This window comes from Syngnathoides biaculeatus, chromosome 5, assembly GCF_019802595.1.
Source record: "Syngnathoides biaculeatus isolate LvHL_M chromosome 5, ASM1980259v1, whole genome shotgun sequence".
NCBI lineage: Eukaryota > Metazoa > Chordata > Actinopteri > Syngnathiformes > Syngnathidae > Syngnathoides > Syngnathoides biaculeatus.
In genome coordinates this window covers 30,093,149-30,115,246 of record NC_084644.1, presented here as the reverse complement: position 1 = coordinate 30,115,246, position 22,098 = coordinate 30,093,149, and the positions used below count along the sequence as shown (strand labels likewise).

At 42.1% G+C, this 22,098-nt stretch overlaps 2 protein-coding genes across 4 annotated transcripts; one reads left to right on the top strand and one right to left on the bottom strand.

The window, feature by feature from the left end:
* Positions 1-1,102: 1,102 nt before the first annotated feature.
* On the top strand, positions 1,103-3,166 carry LOC133500413 (trypsin-2-like). The gene is made up of 6 exons (XM_061819036.1): positions 1,103-1,241; positions 1,847-1,997; positions 2,077-2,327; positions 2,455-2,591; positions 2,845-2,946; positions 3,036-3,166. The coding sequence occupies exons 1-6, from the start codon at positions 1,118-1,120 to the stop codon at positions 3,081-3,083; spliced, it is 813 nt and encodes a 270-aa protein (XP_061675020.1). The 5' UTR covers positions 1,103-1,117; the 3' UTR covers positions 3,084-3,166.
* Positions 3,167-4,991: 1,825 nt separating this feature from the next.
* Positions 4,992-17,200, bottom strand: cblc (Cbl proto-oncogene C, E3 ubiquitin protein ligase). 3 transcript variants are annotated; one of them, XM_061820127.1, is made up of 11 exons: positions 16,995-17,200; positions 15,819-16,235; positions 12,799-12,945; positions 10,199-10,355; positions 9,113-9,234; positions 8,899-9,036; positions 8,741-8,828; positions 8,476-8,607; positions 6,799-6,972; positions 5,919-6,002; positions 4,992-5,822 (listed from the first exon to the last, which is right to left on the bottom strand). In XM_061820127.1, exons 2-10 carry the CDS (start codon positions 16,175-16,177, stop codon positions 5,973-5,975), a joined length of 1,347 nt encoding a protein of 448 aa, XP_061676111.1. In that variant the 5' UTR covers positions 16,178-16,235; positions 16,995-17,200; the 3' UTR covers positions 4,992-5,822; positions 5,919-5,972. The 3 variants fall into 3 exon arrangements, with proteins under 3 accessions (XP_061676111.1, XP_061676112.1, XP_061676113.1); XM_061820128.1 differs by having other exon boundaries at positions 6,799-6,969; XM_061820129.1 differs by lacking the exon at positions 6,799-6,972.
* Positions 17,201-22,098: the final 4,898 nt, after the last annotated feature.

The window sequence follows — 22,098 nt, the reverse complement described above, 5'->3', positions numbered from 1 at the left end:
ATTTTACGTTTTTCAATTGCTGAACTACATGCTCACCAATTGTAGCATTTTTTCATAAGTACAAATTCACATTTGAGAATTTGATCGCGATTTGTAAAGTAGCTGTATATAAATTCAGTTGGGTTTTTTTGTTTTTTTGCGTGGATGACCTTGACGTGCTTTTCAAGCCTTCTGCAGATGGCCCATTCACAAGCCCAGCGGCTGATTGGGGTCTGAAGTCTTATGATGCAGTCGATCAAAAACATTTGATCACGTAGCCCATCTGAACAAAATTATTCACTCAACCCTTTTTTACTTTTACCTCTTACCTGTGATGTTACATAATACACAAAGTGATGTTTTGTTACTTTGCCTGCTGCTTCGGGATCCTACAATTTCAAGTATCGAGTACCAACCTAAAATCAGACACTTTATTAAATAATTTTGCATACTGCATAATGTGTTTTGGATGCTTAGTTGTGCATCGGTAAATTGTGCAGTGATAACCAAATGTACCAACAGAGGTTATACTTAACATTGGAATTCAGATAGTTTGGATGGATTTTTACAAAATAGTAAGGCTTGCCCCAACATTTCATTGGTGCAACAATTTGTTTACATTTTTTAATGAAAAGTAATCATTCTGCATTCCAGGAACCTGCGTTCAGTTGAGTTGTGTTACCCATGTGTTTTAAAAATGACCTGATTTCTCTGTTTGCTTTTCAAGATTGTCACGAGTACTTGAGATAGAAAATCGTGGGAAACATCCACATGCTGAGATATTTAATCGCACAAGCCGTTATGTCACCACAAGCATTTAAGCAAAACAAAATTAAATGCATTGAAGTTCCATGTCTATTCACGCTAAATCTGAATTTATAGGAACAATGGTGAAAATGTAGCACGATTTGAATTTTGACAGTTGGGCAAAAACGCAGAAGAGCAACGAAAGTCCGACACATCAAAAGTTAACGAGTCCCGTGGTTTTATTAGGGAAATATGTCAACCCATCGCCACAATACTCAAATCTGATAATCTGACATTGACAGAAAATCATAAATGAACAAAAGCTGATACAAAACACCCCAACATCCTCCACCTGTAATTGGTTCTCCCTGCTAACCAATCAGGATGGGCCATGGAGGAGGGCAGCACTCCCTGCGACAGTTATAAACCGAGCCTCCAGGAAAGGCCCTCTCATCAACAAGATCACTCAGCAACGATGAGGTGTCTGGTCTTCGTTCTGCTCATCGGAGCTGCCTGTGAGTTCAACGCGCCTTGAAAATCGAGGACGTGATTGACTCAGATTACAGAGAGGAACTTGACACTAAGTCCACAAGGGATGGCCATGATAAATAAATGGGTCTGTTTTTAAAAACCGCGCTAGTGTGCATCGTGATCGATCCAATGTAGACCCGGGACTTGGCAGTAACTGAGGAATGGCCCAGGTAATTCAAAGCCTAATAGTTTGCTTCCAAAACCGGCTGGAGTGGAAGTTGAAAAACAGGAAGGAAATTTAGTGAAGGACCACTCACCCATTCTTTCCTGATAAAGGTTTGTTGTAAAAATTGCAACAGAGATGGGTGGCAAGACAATGAAGCGATGATCCCAAGTCTGGCACTGTTAGGTTGCCAGTACAGATCAATCAATCCACCTTTACTCCAATCGGACTGGGTCCTTTCAACTTTGGATCTGCCTTGGATTCGATTTCTTTTGCATGCTGACAAGCTCGTATATATCAACTAGGCGAGACAAATTTGCCAGTGACTTGATGTTTAATCATTCATTTGTCAACCAGGGATAAGAAGTTGGTGATATTTTCTCGAGGTAACTTCCATTACCAGGTTTCTCCCATATTTTTTCCTAGTTGCCACGGAGGACGACAAGATCGTCGGAGGCTATGAGTGCACGCCCTACTCACAGCCCCATACCGTGTCTCTGAACACCGGCTACCACTTCTGCGGAGGCTCCCTCGTCAATGAGAACTGGGTCGTGTCCGCCGCTCACTGCTACAAGTCGTATGTATACCCCCCCCCATCTGATGAATGTGCCTTAATCCTGTGAGTGACCTTTTTTAAAACCCCAAACGCTCCACAGCCGCGTGGAAGTGCGTCTCGGCGAGCACAACATCAAGGTCACCGAGGGAACGGAGCAGTTCATCGCGTCCTCCCGTGTCATCCGCCACCCCAACTACACCTCATACAACATCAACAATGACATCATGCTGATCAAGTTGAGCAAACCTGCCACTCTTAATGAGTACGTGAAGCCCGTGGCTCTGCCCAGCAGCTGTGCCCCTGCCGGCACCATGTGCAAAGTCGCGGGATGGGGCAACACCATGAGCTCCAGTGAGTCACGTTAGCTTTTGCTTGCAGATTTTCTCAGGGCAAACTTTTTGGGAAGTATGCTTTCAACAAGCAGATGTTATTTCCAACTTCAAGTGTACTTTGAGTTTCACCCGAATCGGTCTTCTAGCCGCTGACAAGAACAAGCTGCAGTGCTTGGACATCCCCATCCTGTCCACCAAAGACTGCAAGAACGCCTACCCCGGCATGATCACTAATGCCATGTTCTGCGCTGGATACCTTGAGGGAGGCAAGGACTCTTGCCAGGTATTTCAAATCCATTTTTAATGTCAAAATAAGTGCTTTTAGCCAAGATTCCACCAAAAGGGAATAGTAAAATGCTGATGCAGCGTTTCATGAAACCATTGAAAAATCAAGAAACCACATACTGTATACTGTATATATACCCAAAGAGTCATACAATACATGCATTAATGCATTGATGATTTTCGGCAATGTAAACATTCAGCATTTCATACTGTCAAAGTCTTGTGTAAAACATTTGACTCTGTGCGGTCAGGGTGACTCTGGTGGCCCCGTGGTGTGCAACGGTGAGCTTCAGGGTGTTGTGTCTTGGGGTTACGGATGTGCCGAGAAGGACCACCCTGGTGTCTACGCTAGGGTATGTTTCAAACCTGCTCTGACAAAACCTGATTGAAATAGTGTAGAATTCAACCACCCTGATTTATGGCAATCTGTTCTGTACCTCAGGTCTGCATCTTTATTGACTGGCTTGAGACCACCATGGGCAGGTATTAAGTGATCTGAGGTGATCAGTCCGGCGCTTTGTGTTCCATCTTTAGTGCTGGATGACATGACAAATAAAGCATTCTTAAAACATACTTTAACACTCTCTGAACTTGATTTTCTTGACCGATGACAGCTTTTAAGATCAGTTTGTCTTTGATACAGTGAAGAAAATAAGTATTTGAACACCCTGCTATACTGCAAGTTCTCCCACTTAGAAATCATGGAGGGGTGTGAAATTTTCAATGTAGGTGCGTGTCCACTGTGTGAGAGATAATCTAAAAAGAAAAATCCAGAAATCACAATATATGATTTTTTTAATGGTTTATTTGTGTGATACAGCTGCAAATAAGTATTTGAACACCTAAGAAAACCAATGTTAATATTTGGTACAGTAGAATTTGTTTGCAATTACAGAGGTCAAACGTTTCCTGTAGTTTTTCACCAGGTTTTCACACACTGTAGGAGGGATTTTGGCCCACTCCTCGACACAGATCTTCTCTGGATCAGACAGGATTCTGGTCTGTTGCTGAGAAACACGTAGTTTCAGGTCCTTCCAAAGACTTTCTATTGAGTTTAGGTCTGGAGACTGTCTAGGCCATGCCAGAACCTTGATATCCTTCCTACGGAGCCACTCCTTGGTTTTCCTGGCTGTGTGCTTCGGGTCATTGTCATGTAGAAAGACCCAGCCACGACCCATCTTCAATGCGCTGACTGAGGGAATGAGGTTGTTCCCCAAAATCTCATAATACATGGCCCCAGTCATTTTCTCCTTAATACAGTGCAGTTGTCCTGTCCCATGTGCAGAAAAACACCCCAAAGCATGATGCTACCACCCCCATGCTTCACAGTAGGGATGGTGTTCTTGGGATGGAACTCATCATTCATCTTCCTCCAAACACGGTTTGTGGAATTATGACCAAAACGTTCCATTTCGGTCTCATCTGACCACAAAACCTTCTTCCATGACTCCTATGTATCATCCGAATGGTCATTGGCAAACTTAAGACGGGCCTTGACTTGTGCTGGTTTAAGCAGGGGAACCTTCCGTGCCATGCATGATTTCAAACCATGACGTCTTAATGTATTACCAACAATCACCTTGGAAACGGTGGTCGCAGCTTTTCAGGTCATTGACGAAGTCCTGTCATGTTGTCCTGGTCTGATTCCTCACCTTTCTAAGGATCGATAAGACCCCACGAGGTAATAACGTGCATGGGTCTCCACTCTGATTGAGACTGACTGTAATGTTTAGCTTCTTCCATTTTCTCATGATTGCTCCAACAGTGGACCTTTTTTCACCAAGCTGCTTGGCAATTTCTCCGTAGCCGTTTCCAGCCGTGTGGAGTTGTACAATTTTGTCTTTGGTGTCTTTGGACAGCTCTTTGGTCTTGGCCATGTTACAAGTGTGAGTCTTATTGATTTTATGGGGTGGACAAGTGTCTTTATGCAGCTCACAACCTCACACAGGTGTGTCTGATTCAGGACAATACATGGAGCGGAGATGGACTTTTAAAGGCGGACGAACAGGTCTTTGAGGGTCAGAATTCTAGCTGATAGACAGGCCAGTCTGTATCACATTTAAATCATTGAAAAATCATACATTGTGATTTCTGGATTTTTCCCGTCTGATCCAGAGAAGATCTGTGTCGAGGAGTGGGCCAAAATCCCTCCTGCAGTGTGTGCATACATGGTGAAAAACTACAGGAAACGTTTGACCTCTGCAATTGCAAACAAAGTCTACTGTACCAAATATTAAAATTGGTTTTCTCAGGTGTTCAAATACATATTTGCAACTGTATCGCACAAATATTTCATTAAAAATAAATCATACATTGTGATTTCTGGATTTTTCTTTTTAGATTCTCTCTCTCACAGTGGACATGCACCTACGATGAAAATTTCAGACCCCTCCGTGATTTCGAAGTGGGAGAACTTCCGATATAGCAGGGTGTTCAAATACCCATTTTCTTCAATGTATTTCCAGTATAATGACAATACTCAAATCAACTTCATTTCTAGAGCACCCCAACATTAACCGCAGTTGTAAAAACGGGCTGTACAAACACAAATATGCGCAAAGAACAACATGCGATGATGCTCTTCGCCAGAGTTTTCTTGAAAAAACAAAACCACTTTAGATGACAAGAAACAAAGACTCAATGATAAAAATGGGTGGAAATGAACAAATGGTAAAAATTATCAGAGCTATTGTATGAACAGGTTCCTCAGTCATAATGATATTAAAATACGGTTTGTAGTAATTTATTTATGTGAATGTCATTTCTGTAATTATCTTGAGTTTAGCTTACTTTCAATTGAATTTGTTTACATGAATATTATTTTCAGCAACACGATTTCTCAAAGGTTCTTGTTTTTTATTTTATGTGGTTTATAATCATTCATTCTCCCCTCACAATAATACTGTCATTTAAAAAAAAAGAGTAAAAGTTCATCTTTTGGGGGAGTCCTTGTTATTATAAAGAATTTTACATTTAGTTATAAATGATAAAATAAAAATGGTTCACAGTGTAATTATGTCTGATATTTAATATTTTCAATTCAATGAATCTTGCTATTTATAAAATTTGATTTATTACAGTACCTTTCGTGTGCAGCACATACATTCTTGAATTTTCTACATACTGTGGGGAGTGTGTGGGGGGGAGTGAGCAACTTTCTCTGTCAAAACCCAACAAAAGAACACATTGTTGAACTGCCAAATATACATTCTTGATGCCTTCACTCCGCCTGGACCCAGAAAGAGGAAGTAAACCGATTACTGATTTATGTGTCTAAATACATTTTTACATTACATTTGTGTTTCTGCAAAGGCCAACCACTCACCTGCTGGAGTGTGAATATGAAACAGGTGTCCCAGCCCAGCAGCGTCCTCTTCATTCATTGCTGAGTGACTCTGCTCTCCGGAGTCTGAACAACACAAAGCAAAGAATGTTTTGGCAAGCATGTTCATTAACATTCATTCAGATTCATATTACAGGAGGTTCGTTCTATGGCTGAAACCAGGAAATAGTCCGCACCCAAATGGTGCCCAAGTTACCCACAGTCCTGTTTTGATCGGGTTGTGTTGTGCCTTTTGTTCTCCACACATCCATTGACCTCTACTTTTGAAAACCTTCATGCAAGTTAGCAATTCTTAACCTTGGTCTTCTGAGAACATTCTGAGAGTATGGATAGGTTAACGCCAGGCAATGCTACCTGAGTGTTCAGTGACCAACACTCCTGACTCTGAAGTCATTCGCCTAGGGTAGGGGTTTACATACTTTTTCTGTCCTGTATTGTGAAAGCTTTCGTGGTCATAATTTCATCCATTCATTCTCCAAGATGGTTGTCTTCACAAGGGTCACAGGAGTTTTGGAGCCTATCCCAGCTAACACCGGGTGAAAGGGGGACTACACCCTGAACTGGTCGCCAGTCAATCGCAGGACACCATCACTGAGTGGAAAATGAACCCACACTGCCCACACTGGATCAAAGTCAGATGGTTGTACCGCTACACCATCAGTGACTCTATGAGAATCCGAATTGTTTATGACATAGTTTAAGCAGACTGTCCTTTGTGTTCAATTTAGATGATGATCAATTTATGCAAAAATATGGGTTCACATCTTTTTTTTTTTTTTGCAACTCCCTAATAGAATTGCTTAAATATGTTGATCTGGGTGTTGCCATGGTTTTCTATGAACACTATACTAAAACTACACACCATCTTCCTCATTGCAGCTATTTGCTTCACCACCAGCTCAATGTCCTCGTGGTCGTCTTCATCATCGTCACCCTCCTCCTCCTCGTGTTTTGGCTGGTAGGGCTCGATGTCGATGGGCTCTGTGTCGTCGATGTCACAGCGGCAGTACGGGCACGTGTGGTCGGCCGAGTTCTGCTGGATGTTCACAATGCGTCAGGTTGGTTTACAAATAAAGTTTCTTGCCAGTCGGCAGTGATTCCCCGATTAATGGTGAGGGACACGTTCCAGATCTATCTGCAGGAGTTAAAAATCTGTAATATTAAGAGACCGTGGACCCTATTTTCGAAGGTTGCGCACCTGCGGTGGAATGCAAAAAATGGTGTACCCTGGTTTCTGGTCATGCACAAGCCTTGTTGCGTGTTAACCAAAAGGCATTTTAGCTTAGCAAGCCTGTGGCCTTGGAGAAGCACCTGGCAGAGTGACAATTTGCTGACAGAAAACTCGTTCCAAAAATACACGTGCTTCGACCCGGTCTAAATGTTGGCGCAGCTGGTCAAAACCGATTTCTGTGAATATGATCATTTTCTGAGCTCCACAGTGATGTAATTCATAAATATTTGAATAACTAGCATCAGGCCTTCTGAATTATTGATTAAATCAATTCAATGAATGGAATACTATTATTAGCAGTATCGTTATTATATTTTCTTCTGTCCTACTGCCTGTCACGAGGGGGCATAAACAACTGGAGCTGAGGGGTGGTCTCCAAGTTGAGATCGGTGATCTCCTCCCAAGCCGCCTGAGATGGTGGAGGTCTGCTTGCAGTTTCATGTAAACGCACTTTATGTGCTTTGACTTCCCGGAACTGAGCTAATCCGTTTCAGCTAATAAGCGCACCACATTTAGGAGCCACTTTGATTGGACAGGATCGAAATCACCTGGGATCACGACATCAGCAGCACTGGCCTTCCTTTTTAACGTCTTCGCGGCCTTCACAGGTCCACAAAATTACAGAGACTGGGGCAAACCCAAATCCACTGGTCCGTGTCCTGGCCGTAACGGTCCCCGAGGCGGCACGCACCTGCCGCAGTCTGCGGAGGCGCACACCTGCAGCGCGTCTCCAGTAATTATGTCCCAGTTATATAGAACCACACGTACAGTCTGGCCTTTGCCAGATCGTTGCTTCATGCCTCATTCCCGCACTCTCGTAATCCTGTTCCTGATCTCCCGTGTACCGACTCCTGCCTGCCCACTGACCTGCCTCCTACGCCTGACGTTCTTGTTCCTCCTACTCACGTTGACTGCCTGCCTGATCCCCGACACTGGACTGAATAAATACGTTTCCCCAGTCTTTTATTTCGGTCCAACCCCGTGTTCTGGTTGTGACAGATTTATGCCAGGCATGACAATAGAGCCCCAAGTGCCCCCTAATGCAAACGTATGATGCGAAATGTCATAGATGTGCAAATGGAAATTACCATCGACGTTATTGTAATTTCACACACAGGGAGAAGCAACAGATACAAAGAGAGTATACAAAAGTAATCACGAGGATGTTTTCTCTCTGCTCTGTAATATTCATGAGGTGAATGTTCTGAGGTAAAGGGAGTGCTGTTATTGTAAAAACCCATAAAAAACTGATTGGTATACAGCTGAGGAACATCGTGTTGTATTGTATTGTATTGTGCGTTGTTGTACCAGCCAGTTATCCAGGCAGCGTCTGCACATGAGGTGGCCGCACGGCTCGATGCGGGTGTCCTTGTCCTTCTCTGTGCAGATCTTACACAGCTGGAAGGAGGTGCTCGCATCGCAGTACAGCTTGTACTGCTCCTGTTTCACAGCGCCATGCATACAAGACAGCAGGAAGGAAGGTTGCTGCTCATGTAGTACCCACCGTTTAGGCTACTCTACGGATCTGTGCGCTTCATCTTTGTGTGCCGAAAACTGTATAAGTTGGACATACTCGGGTAACCTTGACTTTTGCTTTGTGTTCCGGTGCGTGCAGTGCAGAGAGGTCCGGGTTCATATCGCAACCGTCCGGGTACAAGTACCTGCCGAACATCAACACACATTCTTAGATGAAAACCCAATTGAGTGGCAAAAACGTGTGCGTACGCTAACCATCCCTGGTTGTAGCCCTGAAGGAGCGCCAGGTAGAGCGACGTATTCTCAGGGATGACCTGCACGATGTCGCCCTCGCCAGTCACGTGCCCGATGGCCCATTGGCCCATCCTGGTGCAACTCAGACGGAAGATGTAGCTAAGGACGAAGGGGAGGGGCGTGATTGATCACGACTAGTACAGTATCAGTCACAAGATGAGCGCTGGTGGTCCACCTTCCAGGCTTGTGAGTGTAACATTGCAGCCGTGACACGACCTGGTCGTACGTGAGGAAGGCCATGTAGCCCGGGTGGGTCACGGCCAGCTGGTTCCAGTTCCTCAGGAGGGATCCCCATGGCTAAAGGAGCGAGAGGAGATCGTTCTAACGCTGCAATTCTCGAAGTGTGCTGCTTGTACAACCTGTGGTACATGAGCTCGGTCTGGTGCATTGCCAAATAATCACTGCCTGTACAGTTCAGCTGCATTTTATTTTTTTACTACAATACATTTGCATGTACTGAAATCTTTAAGACGTATTTGTTTAGAAGCTTATTCAGGTACAATTTTATTTAACTTAGCTCCAATTCCTTTTTATTGGATAAAGGACCCCCCCCCCCTTGCTATATTTGGTGTTAATGTTTGAACTGTGGGGAAAAAAAAAAATTACCGTGTGAAAATGTAATTCAATTCAAAATTTTGGAAATTCTATATTTCAAAAGATTTTCAAGAGAAAAATATTCACTGTAAATGTATTTAAATTATTTTAAAACTATCCGTTTAATATAAACTATGTATAAAATGGACCTCGGACTTGGTGGTTTTATTTTCCATACAGTATTTGATTTTGATATTCTATGTTTATCAAACCTACTACTACCATTCTACGATATATTTTGATACCAGATTAACTCCCTCCCCAAATTATTGTTTGCAGTAGATTGAAAAATAAGGTCGAAATCCCATGTGTTGGCAGATTTATGTTTTACATATAAACCAAATCTTAGTTCAATTAGTTCTCCCTTCAACTTGAACAGGTTTTGTCCTGTTGTGGCTTCGAGCTCTCCCGATCATGTGATGTTGTTCTGATCAGCTCGATGTGTATGCCACAAGACATAGATAACTGTCTTGTTTTTTTTATTTTTCCGTCTTTCTCACTTTAATATAATCAAAAACACTTTTGGTCTGATCTTAGGTGACAACTCGTAAGACTTGTACTTTTTCCTCTCTTAGTAAAGATTTTCCTTTTCATCATAAAAATCCACAAAGACAAGATTGTCTCCATGCTCATTGTGTCAGAAAAAAGATTTTGCCAAACCACCCACCTGAAAGAGTCTTGTAAAGATGTCAAATTCAAAGACCGAAACGTGGTCATTGCAGGTGAGATCGATGGTGGACTTGAGGGCCATGGACTCCATCCCATCCTCAAACGGGTGCACACGACGGAGCTCCTCTGCGAAGCTGCTCCATCGCACGATGCATCTACGCTCACGTAAGGTTAACCATTACTTGCATTATTTTAACTTCTATCCATCCATTTTCTGAGCCTCTTATCCTCACAAGCGTTGCTGGGGAGCTGGAGCCTATCCGAGCTATCTACAGTGAAGAAAATAAGTATTTGAAGACCCTGCTATAATGCAAGTTCTCCCACTTAGAAATCATGGAGGGGTCTGAAATTTTCATCGTAGGTGCATGTCCACTGTGAGAGAGATAATCTAAAAAGAAAAATCCAGAAATCGCAATGTATGATTCATTTTTAATGAAATATTTGTGCGATACAGCTGCAAATATGTATTTGAACACCTGTCTATCAGCTAGAATTCTGACCCTCAAAGACCTGTTAGTCCGCCTTTAAAAGTCCACCTCCATTCCATGTATTATCCTGAATCAGATGCACCTGTGTGAGGTCGTTAGCTGCATAAAGACACCTGTCCACCCCATACAGTCAGTAAGACTCAAACTTGTAACATGGCCAAGACCAAAGAGCTGTCCGAAGACACCAGAAGACAAAATTGTACAACTCCACACGGCTGGAAAGGGCTACGGAGAAATTGCCAAGCAACTTGGTGAAAAAAGGTCCACTGTTGGAGCAATCATGAGAAAATGGAAGAAGCTAAACATGACGGTCAGTCTCAATCAGAGTGGAGCCCCATGCAAGATATCACCTCATGGGGTCTCAATGATCCTTAGAAAGGTGAGGAATCACCCCAGGACTACACGACAGGACTTGGTCAATGACCTGAAAAGTGCTGGGACCACCGTTTCCAAGGTGACTGTTCCCCTGCTTAAACCAGCACATGTCAAGGACCATTTGGATGATACGGAGGAGTCATGGGAGAAGGTTTTGTGGTCAGATGAGACCAAAATTGAACTTTTTGGTCGTAATTCCACGAACCGTGATTGGAGGAAGACAAATGATGAGTTCCATCCCAAGAAAACCATCCCTACTGTGAAGCATGGGGGTGGTAACATCATGCTTTGGAAGTCTTTTTCTGCATATGGGAGAAGACGACTGCACTGTTTTAAGGAGAAGATGACCACGGCCATGTATTGTGAGATTTGGGGGAACAACCTCTTTCCCTCAGTCAGAGCATTGAAGATGGGTCGTGGCTGGACAACATGACAGGACTTGGTCAATGACCTGAAAAGAGCTGGGACCACCGTTTCCAAGGTGATTGTCGGTAATACATTAAGACGTCATGGTTTGAAATCATGCATGGAACAGGTTTCCCTGCTTAAACCAGCACAAGTCAAGGCCCGCCTTAAGTTTGCCAATGACCATTTGGATGATACATGGGAGTCATGGGAGAAGGTTTTGTGGTCAGATGAGACAGAAATGGAACGTTTTGGTCATAATTCCACAAACCGTATTTGGAGGAAGATGAATGATGAGTTCCATCCCAAGAACACCATCCCTGCTGTAAAGCATGGGGGTGGTAGCATCATGCTTTCGGGGTGTTTTTCTGCACATGGGACAGGACGACTGCACTGTATTAAGGAGAAAATGACCGGGGCCATGTATTATGATATTTTGGGGAACAACCTCATTCCCTCAGTCAGCGCATTGAAGATGGGTCGTGGCTGGGTCTTTCCACATGACAATGACCCGAAGCACACAGCCAGGAAAACCAAGGAGTGGCTCCGTAGGAAGGATATCAAGGTTCTGGCATGGCCTAGACAGTCTCCAGACCTAAACTCAATAGAAAGTCTTTGGAAGGACCTGAATCTACCTGTTTCTCAGCAACAGACCAGAATCCTGTCTGATCCAGAGAAGATCTGTGTGGAGGAGTGGGCCAAAATCCCTCCTACAGTGTGTGCAAACCTGGTGAAAAACTACAGGAAACGTTTGACCTCTGTAATTGCAAACAAAGTCTACTGTACCAAATATTAACATTGGTTTTCTCAGGTGTTCAAATACATATTTGCAGCTGTATCACACAAATAAACCATTAAAAAAAATCATATATTGTGATTTCACGATTTTTCTTTATAGATTATCTCTCTTACAGTGGACATGCACCTACAATGAAAATTTCAGACCCCTCCATGATTTCGAAGTGGGAGAACGTGCAATTTAGCAGGGGTGTTCAAATACTTATTTTCTTCACTGTATGGGCAGATCATTTAAGTTACTGTAGAAAAAGGGGTTGGTAAAATGCTGGGATATTGTTGTTATGAGAATCTGTCATTTGGGTCCAGATTTTTGCAAAAATCATGGAAGTTGACTGCTATGACTTTCTTTCACAGGCCACATAAAATGATGTGGCAGGCTGTATCTCCTCGCTTCATTTCAAACGCAGCATTTCCATGGCAACAAAGCAATATTTTCAAATGAAACGAGACTTCAGCCAAAGCAGAACCGTGAAAAACCAAATCTAGCAAGCAAATCAGTCGAACAAGCAAGTGTATGAAGGCGAAATCTCACTTGTTGCCAAAAGCAACCTTCCAAAAGTCCCGCGCTTCCGTCTTGGTGATCTTGTAAGTGCCGCCGTGGTAACGTTCCCCCGGAAACACAGCCTCAATCTCCCACAGCATGTGACTGAAGCGCAGGGACAGCTTGGTTAGGTTCCTCCTGAGATGGAAACGAAAACCGTCACGCTTGTATAGTGATTGGAACATGATTAGCCCATACCGGTTTAGCATTTATTATATATCGAAAATATATGCATATACAAACACACGTAAATCTATTTAAAAAAAAAAAAAAAAGACCAGCATTACAAAGATGAAACTGTTCAAAAGTCAATCTTTTTTTGCGTGTTTGATAGGGTCACTCAAAGTCTAAATCTTTTCAAAATTTTACACAAACAACAGCCACAAGGTTGTCCTTTGAGGTCATGCAATGTATTTGGAACAATATGCCATGCTGGAGAAATGGAACATGAGCACAAGCATCTGCTAAAAATAAGGACATGAAATGAAAACAGAGCTTTTGTAGCTGTATTTCAAATCCAACTAAAATTGTAAACTTTCATTTAATTACTTCTTTTGGTACCAGCGATCCAATGAATTAACATTTGGTCAATTTTGACATTAAATAGTGTACTCTTGTTCCATGTAACTAATTACTTCCAAACACTGTCTAAAACTATGCAAGAGAAAGAATGATGTACTTGTCACGTTCTCTTAATTTATAGCACATAACGTCTCCGTGCAATGCAAACAGGAAGCTTATGCAGCTCTTTTGTTTCGGTCAATACCACAAAATGTTCCACTGCATGTGGGCGTTTTGACACCACGCCTGTCCAAAAATGACTCGTGATCCATTTTGAAATGTATTTATTTAATTACTGTCATACAATCACAACAATTTCCTACAATATATTTAAAATGGGCGGCACGGTGGACAAGCTGGTAAAGCCTTGGCCTCACAGTTCTGAGGTACCGGGTTCAATCCTGGACCCGCCTGCGTGGAGTTTGCATGTTCTCCCCGTGCCTGCGTGGGTTTTCTCCGGGCACTCCGGTTTCCTCCCACATCCCCAAAACTTGCAACATTAATTGGACACTCTAAATTGTCCCTAGGTGTGATTTGTGAGTGCGTCTCCATGTGCCCTGGCAATCAGTTCAGGGGGTGCCCCGCCTCCTGCCCATTGACATCTGGGATAGGATCCAGCACTCCCGTGACCTTTGTGAGGATAAGCGGCTATTAAAATGGATGGATGGATATTTAAAATGATTGTTTTTGTGTTTTCAAGTGCAAGTGTAGAAGTGTGCTCTTTCCAACTTTGCAAAATAAAAAAACAGTCCTTCCTTACATCCATCCTTCCATTTTACAAGCCACTTATCCTCACAAATGTCACACAACAGCTGAAGCCGATCCCAGCTATCTTCAGGCGAGAGGTGGGTACACCCTGAACTGGTCAGCACCCCACTGCTTTGAGCAGTGGTTCCCAAAGTCAACCTGGGCCCAGACCCCCAGTGAGTCGTTCAAAAAGCTCCCAGACCCCCAACCTCAACTTTCTCCAATAATGTAGTGCTGGACACAGCTATGCCATTCTGGTACAAAGAAATATTCAATTTTAGTGGCTCACGTGCTCTTGCTCTTTATTTTTGCACAATAAATCAAAACGTGGTTCAACACTGGAAAGGGCAATTCTCACATTATGATTCGCTTCCAGACGATTTTGTTTTTTCGTCTTCACATCACAGACCCCTGGAAAGACATTTTTCACCCCCTGGGGGTCCGTGGACCCCAATTTGGGAACCACTGGCTTAGAGTCTTCAGTTAACCTATCATGCATGTTTTGGGGATGTGGGAGGAAACTGGAGTACCCAGAAAATATCCACTGTGAGGCGGATGTACAAACGCATAATTGTCAAACTGGTGGCCCGTGGGCCAGATCTGGCCCACCACATCAGTTTATGTGGCCCACAAAAAGCAAATCAAAATTGCTTATTGTGTTCTGAGGTAACGCCTTCAAATATTGGCAAGCAATTTTTTTTTTCGTTACCAACCCCCAAAATGTAATAGTTGAAAAAACGTTTTTGTAGACTTCTGATTCTAAAACAGGCTATTCACCAATGTGTTGTCAACAGTATGTAATTACAGTATATGAGGTAATATTTCATTCATATGGGTTCAGAGTCCAAGCAGCCCCCTCACGGACATCATAACTAAAATGTGGCCCCTGACAACAATAAGTTCGACATCCCCGTGCTAACCAGTCACCCATCAGGCAGCTCATAAAAATAGCCAGAGTAGGAATTTAATTGATGTATTTTCTCATTTTTAGTGGAGTGCAATTATTTTGTGCTATTTTTTTCAATAATAAATATATTTGTCCCAGTATATGTTATGTTATCTTCAACTAAAAATCATGTATTTTTTAAAAGCAGTTTAAAATGAGTGAAATCAAATATTTTCAACATGAATGTATTGAGTTGTGCTTGTCAAGTGTGTTATTGTTATTATTGTTATTCATTTTTACACATTTTAATGCCATAAGTACATTATTTTATTGTTGCGTATTGTACATTGTCAAAAGAGCATTTAACTCACAAGTCTTTTGTTTTGTTTTTTTACATGTATTTTAACAGTACATTTTAAAGATAATTTTAAACTAAATTTATGTAACGTATTATTGTTTTCTTGCAACACGCAAATAACTATATAAATATAAACATGTTATTTTATGATCTATGATTATGATTTATTTTATTTAATGTTTTTTCTTAAGACATTTTTCCTTTGTTTTTCAAAGTGTTTCTGTAAAAGATTGTTGTAATTTTGTCCGTCAATGTTTTTGTCTGTTGTTTTTGTTTGTTCAATGTTGTTTTGTTTGCATGCTTTTGAACTTTTGTCAAGGCTGCTTCCTGGATGAGATTATGGTGGTCTACCTAATATGTCAGGTGAGTTTCATTTTGCGAAAATATTGATCTAAACAAAATACATTTTCAAACTTTGCCTTAAAAATGTCTGTGAAAATATAATTTACGATAATTTACCTGTAGCCGGACGTCTCCTCAAACATCTTGTCCTTGCCTTCTTTAAACAGCAGCAAGCCCCTGTCCGTCTTATCGAGCAGGTTCCTGGCATGGACCCTGAGGTACGCCGCCTCTTCCCTCCCGGGGGCCCGGCCCATCAGCGCCCCGAAGCCCCGGTAGGGTTCCCAGACCCGTCGGAGCACAGAGGCCGTATTGGGGACCAGTTCGGGAAGATACGGTGGGCTGTTCTTGATGCTCAGCCGGGGGTCCGAGCACAACTCGTGGAGTTTTTCCAACCTCCTGAGAATTTTGTTGACCAGCTTGTGGTCGGCATTGGTAGGACGCTGACAGACGTTATCTTCTGAGCTGGCCGTCGCCATCGGCACACTTGCGTCATCAGATGCTCCTGTTTGAGCTGCTTCTTTTTTTATTCAATGTCTGTTTTTTGTTGAATTAAACATTGAACGGATAGGGAAGAAGACATTTGGCAATTAATTAGCTCACAGCTGCAGATGCAGTGGATAAATTTTTGTTTATTATTGAGTATTTGTAATTCAAGTCACAATTTAGAGTGTAAAAACACAGGTTCTCGTTTCTATGACACGCAACCCCTCAAAAGTCATCAAAACAAGTTTCATATCATTTAAAATATATTTATTATAGCTTACATTTTATTAACAAATTGATAAATACATTTTACTATATTAGTATACCTAAATAGTAGTTTGTTTCGTAGTTTAATGTTTTGATTATTTTGAAAAATGTCTAAAATAATATTCGCAATAACAACTTTGAAAATAGAATTAAAAGTCCGCAACTCAAAAAATAAACTGGGGGGGGGGGGGATTGACAAATCCAACCAATCAGGATCAAGTGGACACTCCTTATAGGGAACCCAGCGCACTCCTAAAATATTTTTCCATACTTTAGATTCTACTGTTCTTGCGCCCCCTACAAAAGTAAAATTGCGTTAAATTGGTGTGTCATTTTCTTCAAAATACTAACTAATTAAAGCAAAAGTATATTAGGTGAGTTACTTTTTTTAAACTTAATTTTTACGATTTCTTTAGTTGTGTAAAACCCCTTTTTGGGAAACCCTGAATTAGAATGCCATTTGTAAAATATCAACTCCAACAGGTGTTGTCCTCATGCTGGAGGCAAAATTGGCGATCACCGTGCTCATGTCGGCCTACTCACAAAAATCAGCCTCTGCTATCCTTTCAGTAGCTTTTCAATGCCCTCCGTCTTCAGGGTCAAGACGGGCCGAGATGTTAAACGCACAGCATGTTGGTCGGAAAGCACATCGAGAAATGCGCTCCACACCGTCTGACCGAATATGGGCTTTGGGTTTCTTTCTTAAGGCCACCTTTTTGCGTGCAGCAGCTGTTGCCTTCCTGCCTGAAGCTGGACAAACAGGTTTAGTTTCTACCGCAACAGATGAGAGAGAGAGAGAGAGAGAGAGAGAGAGAGAGGAGAGAGAGAGAGAGAGAGAAAGAGAGAGAGAGAGAGAGAGTGAGAGAGAGAGAGAGAGAGGGAGAGAGAGAGATTGTTCAGGTTGAGCGTGAGCAAATGAAGGGGCCATGATTGAAGTGTGAAGTGACGTCCCATCAGATCCCAAATGGAGCGCAGAAGGATCCAGCATCAAAGTTAATTAAAGGGAGTAAATTGAGAAGCAAAAGGTGCTGTTAGGCACAGTGACAACTGGCAAAGCAGGTTTGGGCTACTTTAAAACACCCAGGGAGGCACAGCCCAGGGAAAGGAGTGACATCACCTCTTGCAGCAAGAAGTACAAAGATGGATGGAGGGAGACTTCAGCCTTGGTTGAAAAGGGCTGATCTGGTGGTAGCAAATCAAAAGGGGGATTTGATGGTCCCTGGCTGGGTAGCATAGATGAGGGAGTGTGATGAGATCCCAAAACCTTTGGAGCTGTTTTCCCCAATCCAATCCCTTCCAGGTCTCACTGTCTTAGGCCCACATGAGCATTGAAGTCCCCCACCAGAACGAGAGAGTCCCTAGCAGGAGCAATCTCCTGCAACCCTGTGTCGGACTCCAAAAAGGGTTGTTTGGTGCAAAGGCACAGACAACAATCTCTTCACCTGAAGGTGCGGGGATGCTCCCCTCTCGTCGACAGGGGTGAACCCCAAAGTCCAAGCGCCATGCCGGGGGCCAGTCAGTATCCGCACGCCTGCTCTGTGCCTCCCACCGTGGGAAACCCCAGAGTGAAAGAGAGTCTGACATCTTTCGAGGAAACTGATCCCAAACCCCAAGTTATGGGTTGAGGTCAACCAGGTGATATCCAGTCGGAATCTCTCGGCCTCATGCAGAAGCTCAGGGTCTTTTCCCGCCAGAAAGATGAAATAAAAAATAAAAAAATCAATTAATTAATAAATAATGGTGAAATAATTTCAAGGAAAACATATTTAAACAACAATGTTAATGATTTTAATTAAATAATTGATGAATCAATATAACAGTTTGATGATAGATTTCATTTAAAATTAATATTGTGCATATTTAACATACACATGTCGACAATGTTACACTTTTGACAATTATTTTGCCTCCCTGACAATATTTTTATTGTTAATTATTGAGGTCTGCTTCCAATCCAGTAATTTACTTGCTTTTTGGAGCCATCTGAGACCCACAATGCTAAACGGATACTGAATTGTTGAATTATTCTTTGGTTACTAAGCAGTGAACGCAAGATTTACAGACTATAAACAGAAGTTTGTACATGATCTTCTTCACCACAAGGTGGGGACATTTGATTGAAAAAAAAAAACATGGTGTAAAATGTAAAGAAAGCCCGGGCTTCCTCCTACTTTCCAAAAACATCCATGCTAGGTTGATTGATGACTATAAATTGTCTGTCGGTGCGAATAATAAGTGTGAGTGGCTGTTTGTCGATATGTGCCTTTGTGATTGGCTCACGACCAGTTCAGAGTGTGGACGGCCTCTCACACAAATTAGCCACTCCGGTTAGCTACATACCTTAAGTGAGGTCCGTGAATTTTCCTTAGAAATGCCACCACAATGTGTGCCCTAGTGGCAAATTTACATTTTCATTCACAATTTTGCCTCCATTTTCATAGCTAGATATTCATTTTTCGTTGTGTTGGAGAGTCCTTTGACTATTTGTAATCGGCATTAAGCCCATTCCAAATATCCTTAAAGCTCAAATCCACAACTATTTTTTGAAAGTAATTTTCACCCAAGGCACAACAACAGATGAAAGAATGATCAAGGCTTGCTACATTTTTCATTTACAGTATTTTTTTATAATTAGTGACGATCCTATAAATTCCATTTGGATCACATGATGGATCTGTACAATGCTGCAGCGGAAATGAACATATTTGACCTAGGAAGGGCAGGCACATATTTGGAGAGTGCAAAGGTTGCCTGAGCCTGTCTGAAATCGTTCATCACTGCCCACTCACCATTTTGGGTTGCACCGTACAGTGGAGCTCATTCAGAACAACCTTCGACTCTGTGAATGATATCACATCTGTTGCATGTCAAAACCGTTGGCTGTTGCGGTGGGTAAAAAAAAAAAAAAACATAGTGTAAAAACACGATAATTTTACTGTTCATTGCTTTAAAAATGATGACAGTCAAATCTTTGTTTAAAATATTCTTACTTTTGGATGAAACATTCATTCCCTCCATCTGTGACAGAACTAGTACTGCCATTCTTTCTCTGAAGATACAAAGCATTATAGTCTACCACGAATCAGTGAGTAGACTCGGTTGTTCACTACTTTTTGTAATACTTTGTGGGAAATCAGTGCGCTATATAGGGGACTGAATATGATCACTAAGCAGTTGGACACCACTACAAAATGGCATAACCACAATATAGTGCTCTATATAATGGTTAGGAAGTCATTTTGGGGGGGTCTGCCAGCTGGAGTCTGGCCCATTACTTCACACACATTTTGTAAAAATCACACTGTACACATTGGCCGTAGTCATATCTCAGGTCAAATACCGGAGCGCAGAGTCCAAAGCAAACATTTAGCATTTAGCTATTATGCTGCTCACAAATGGAATAAGTTGCCAACAGAGGTGAAGTCAGCCCCAAGTGTCAATGTTTTTAAATCCAGGTTGAAAATTCTTCATTTTTCTCACGCTTTTTATTTCCACTTTTAGTGATATTTCTTCCACTGTACGCTGCTTTTAGTTGTACTTTTATTTTTCATTTTATATATATATATATATATATATATATATATATATATATATATATATATATATATATATGTTGGCCTCACAGTTCTGAGGTCCCGGGTTCAATCCCGGACCCACCTGTGTGGAGTTTGCATGTTCTCCCCGTGCCTGTGTGGGTTTCCTCCCACATCCCCAAAACATCAATTCATCCATTTTCTTTGCTGCTTATCCTCACAAGGGTTATGGGGAGTGCTGGACCCTATCCCAACGGGCAGGAGGCGAGGTTGCCAGACAATCGCAGGGTACATGAAGACAGACAACAGTCACACTCACAATCATACCTAGGGGCAATTTAGAGTGTCCAATTAATGTTGCATGTTTTTGGGATATGGGAACAAACCGGAGTGCCCGGAGGAAACCCACGCAGGCACAGGGACAACATGCAAAGGCGGGTCTGGGATCGAACCCAGGACCTCAGAACTGTGAGGCCATCACTTTACCAGCTTGTCCACTGTGCCGCCCTCCCAAAAACATCCAACATTAATCAGACACTCTAAATTGCCCCTGGGTGTGATTGTGAGTGTGGCTGTTTGTCTCGATGTGCTCTGCAATTGGCTGGCAGCCAGTTCAGGGTGTACCCCCCTCCTGCCCGTTGACAGTTGGGATAGGTTCAAACACTCCCCGCAACCCTCGTGAGGATAAGCAGCAAAGAAGATGGATGGATGGATGGATGGATTGGTGGATGGATATTTTGTTGTAATTTTCGTTTTTTTCTCACCTGTTTTAAATTTTATTTTTTTGTATTCAAATGCTATTAATCATGTAAAGCATAATGCGTTAACTTGCGTATGAAATGCACAAGACAAATACATTTAATTTGCTTTGCTTTGATATACTGTATGGGTAAAATACAAAAGAATGCTTTTTATCGTCACGATGCATATGTACAATGAGAGTGAAAGAGTAAAATGAGTTCCGAGGTTGATCATGGAACAAAACAAACTCATGGTAATTCTAGCCATCTATACAAATTTAAAGCCCTAAACAAATGTACAAAACTTCACTTTGTGTGGTACTTCACAGATGATCATAATTGAGGATTTATGCTGTCAGGGTGTTTTAGGGACTTTAAGCACCAAACGTGGGCTACTCCACACTTCAGTGGAACCAGGAAAGTACCAAATTGGCCCTGGGTAAGTCGAACCTCTTGAGTGGGTGGAGCACCATTAGATGATCTTCATGTGTGTGTGTGAAAAGTTGAGGTGTTGATCTATGCTTGCATGTGTGTCGGTGTGTTTGCATGACTGAGTGATGAATCTGCTTTTATGCTCACTTTTCCTCTTAACGCTTTGGGCTGGAGGCACGTGACACCCCGAGAGCTCGGAAACAATGGACCACTTGTACCTCTTAGGGTTCAGTGGACTAAAATTCCAGCGGTGAGAAATTGAATTGAAAATTAGCAAAATCATTCAGTGTTCTCAGGTAGCTTTGTCGTAATCTTGATGTGAGGAGACAGCCGCCCACCCCACCTCCCCACAAGGCAAAAAGTACAGAAAGCCAAACTAAATGCATCACATTTTAATCAGATAATTGGTTCAAGAACAAAGGTAGATTGTCATTTTTAAAAAAATGGAAAACACAGCATTTTATTTACGGTATTTCTGTGCGTGTGCGTGTACGTGCGTGTGTGTGTGTGTGTGTGTAGACAGATAATTATTTGATCTGTTAAATGCCAAAATCATGAGAGAAGGATTTTCTTTGAGAATTTCAAATTATTTTCTACCAGGTTAAAGGATTACTTAAAACACAAAAAGTACTAAGTCGTTAAAGGTCAAGTGTCATCCCTATAAACATTCTAAAATAGATACTGAAATGAAAATTACATATAAAAATTATTCACTCCAATGTCTACATGAAAAAATAATTATGAACGGAGAGGACGTCATCCATGCGCAAAGTTGCGGAAGTCTCTTTCGACATCCAAGTGGTCGCCATATTGGCTGCATTTACTGTCCGTGATGTCACCCCGGACATTCGCCATTGAAAACACGCAGTGGCCCCTTCTGTAGAACACGCCCCTTCAGACACGGAAGCTCTTTTCGAAGAAGAGAACACCTCACAATCGAGT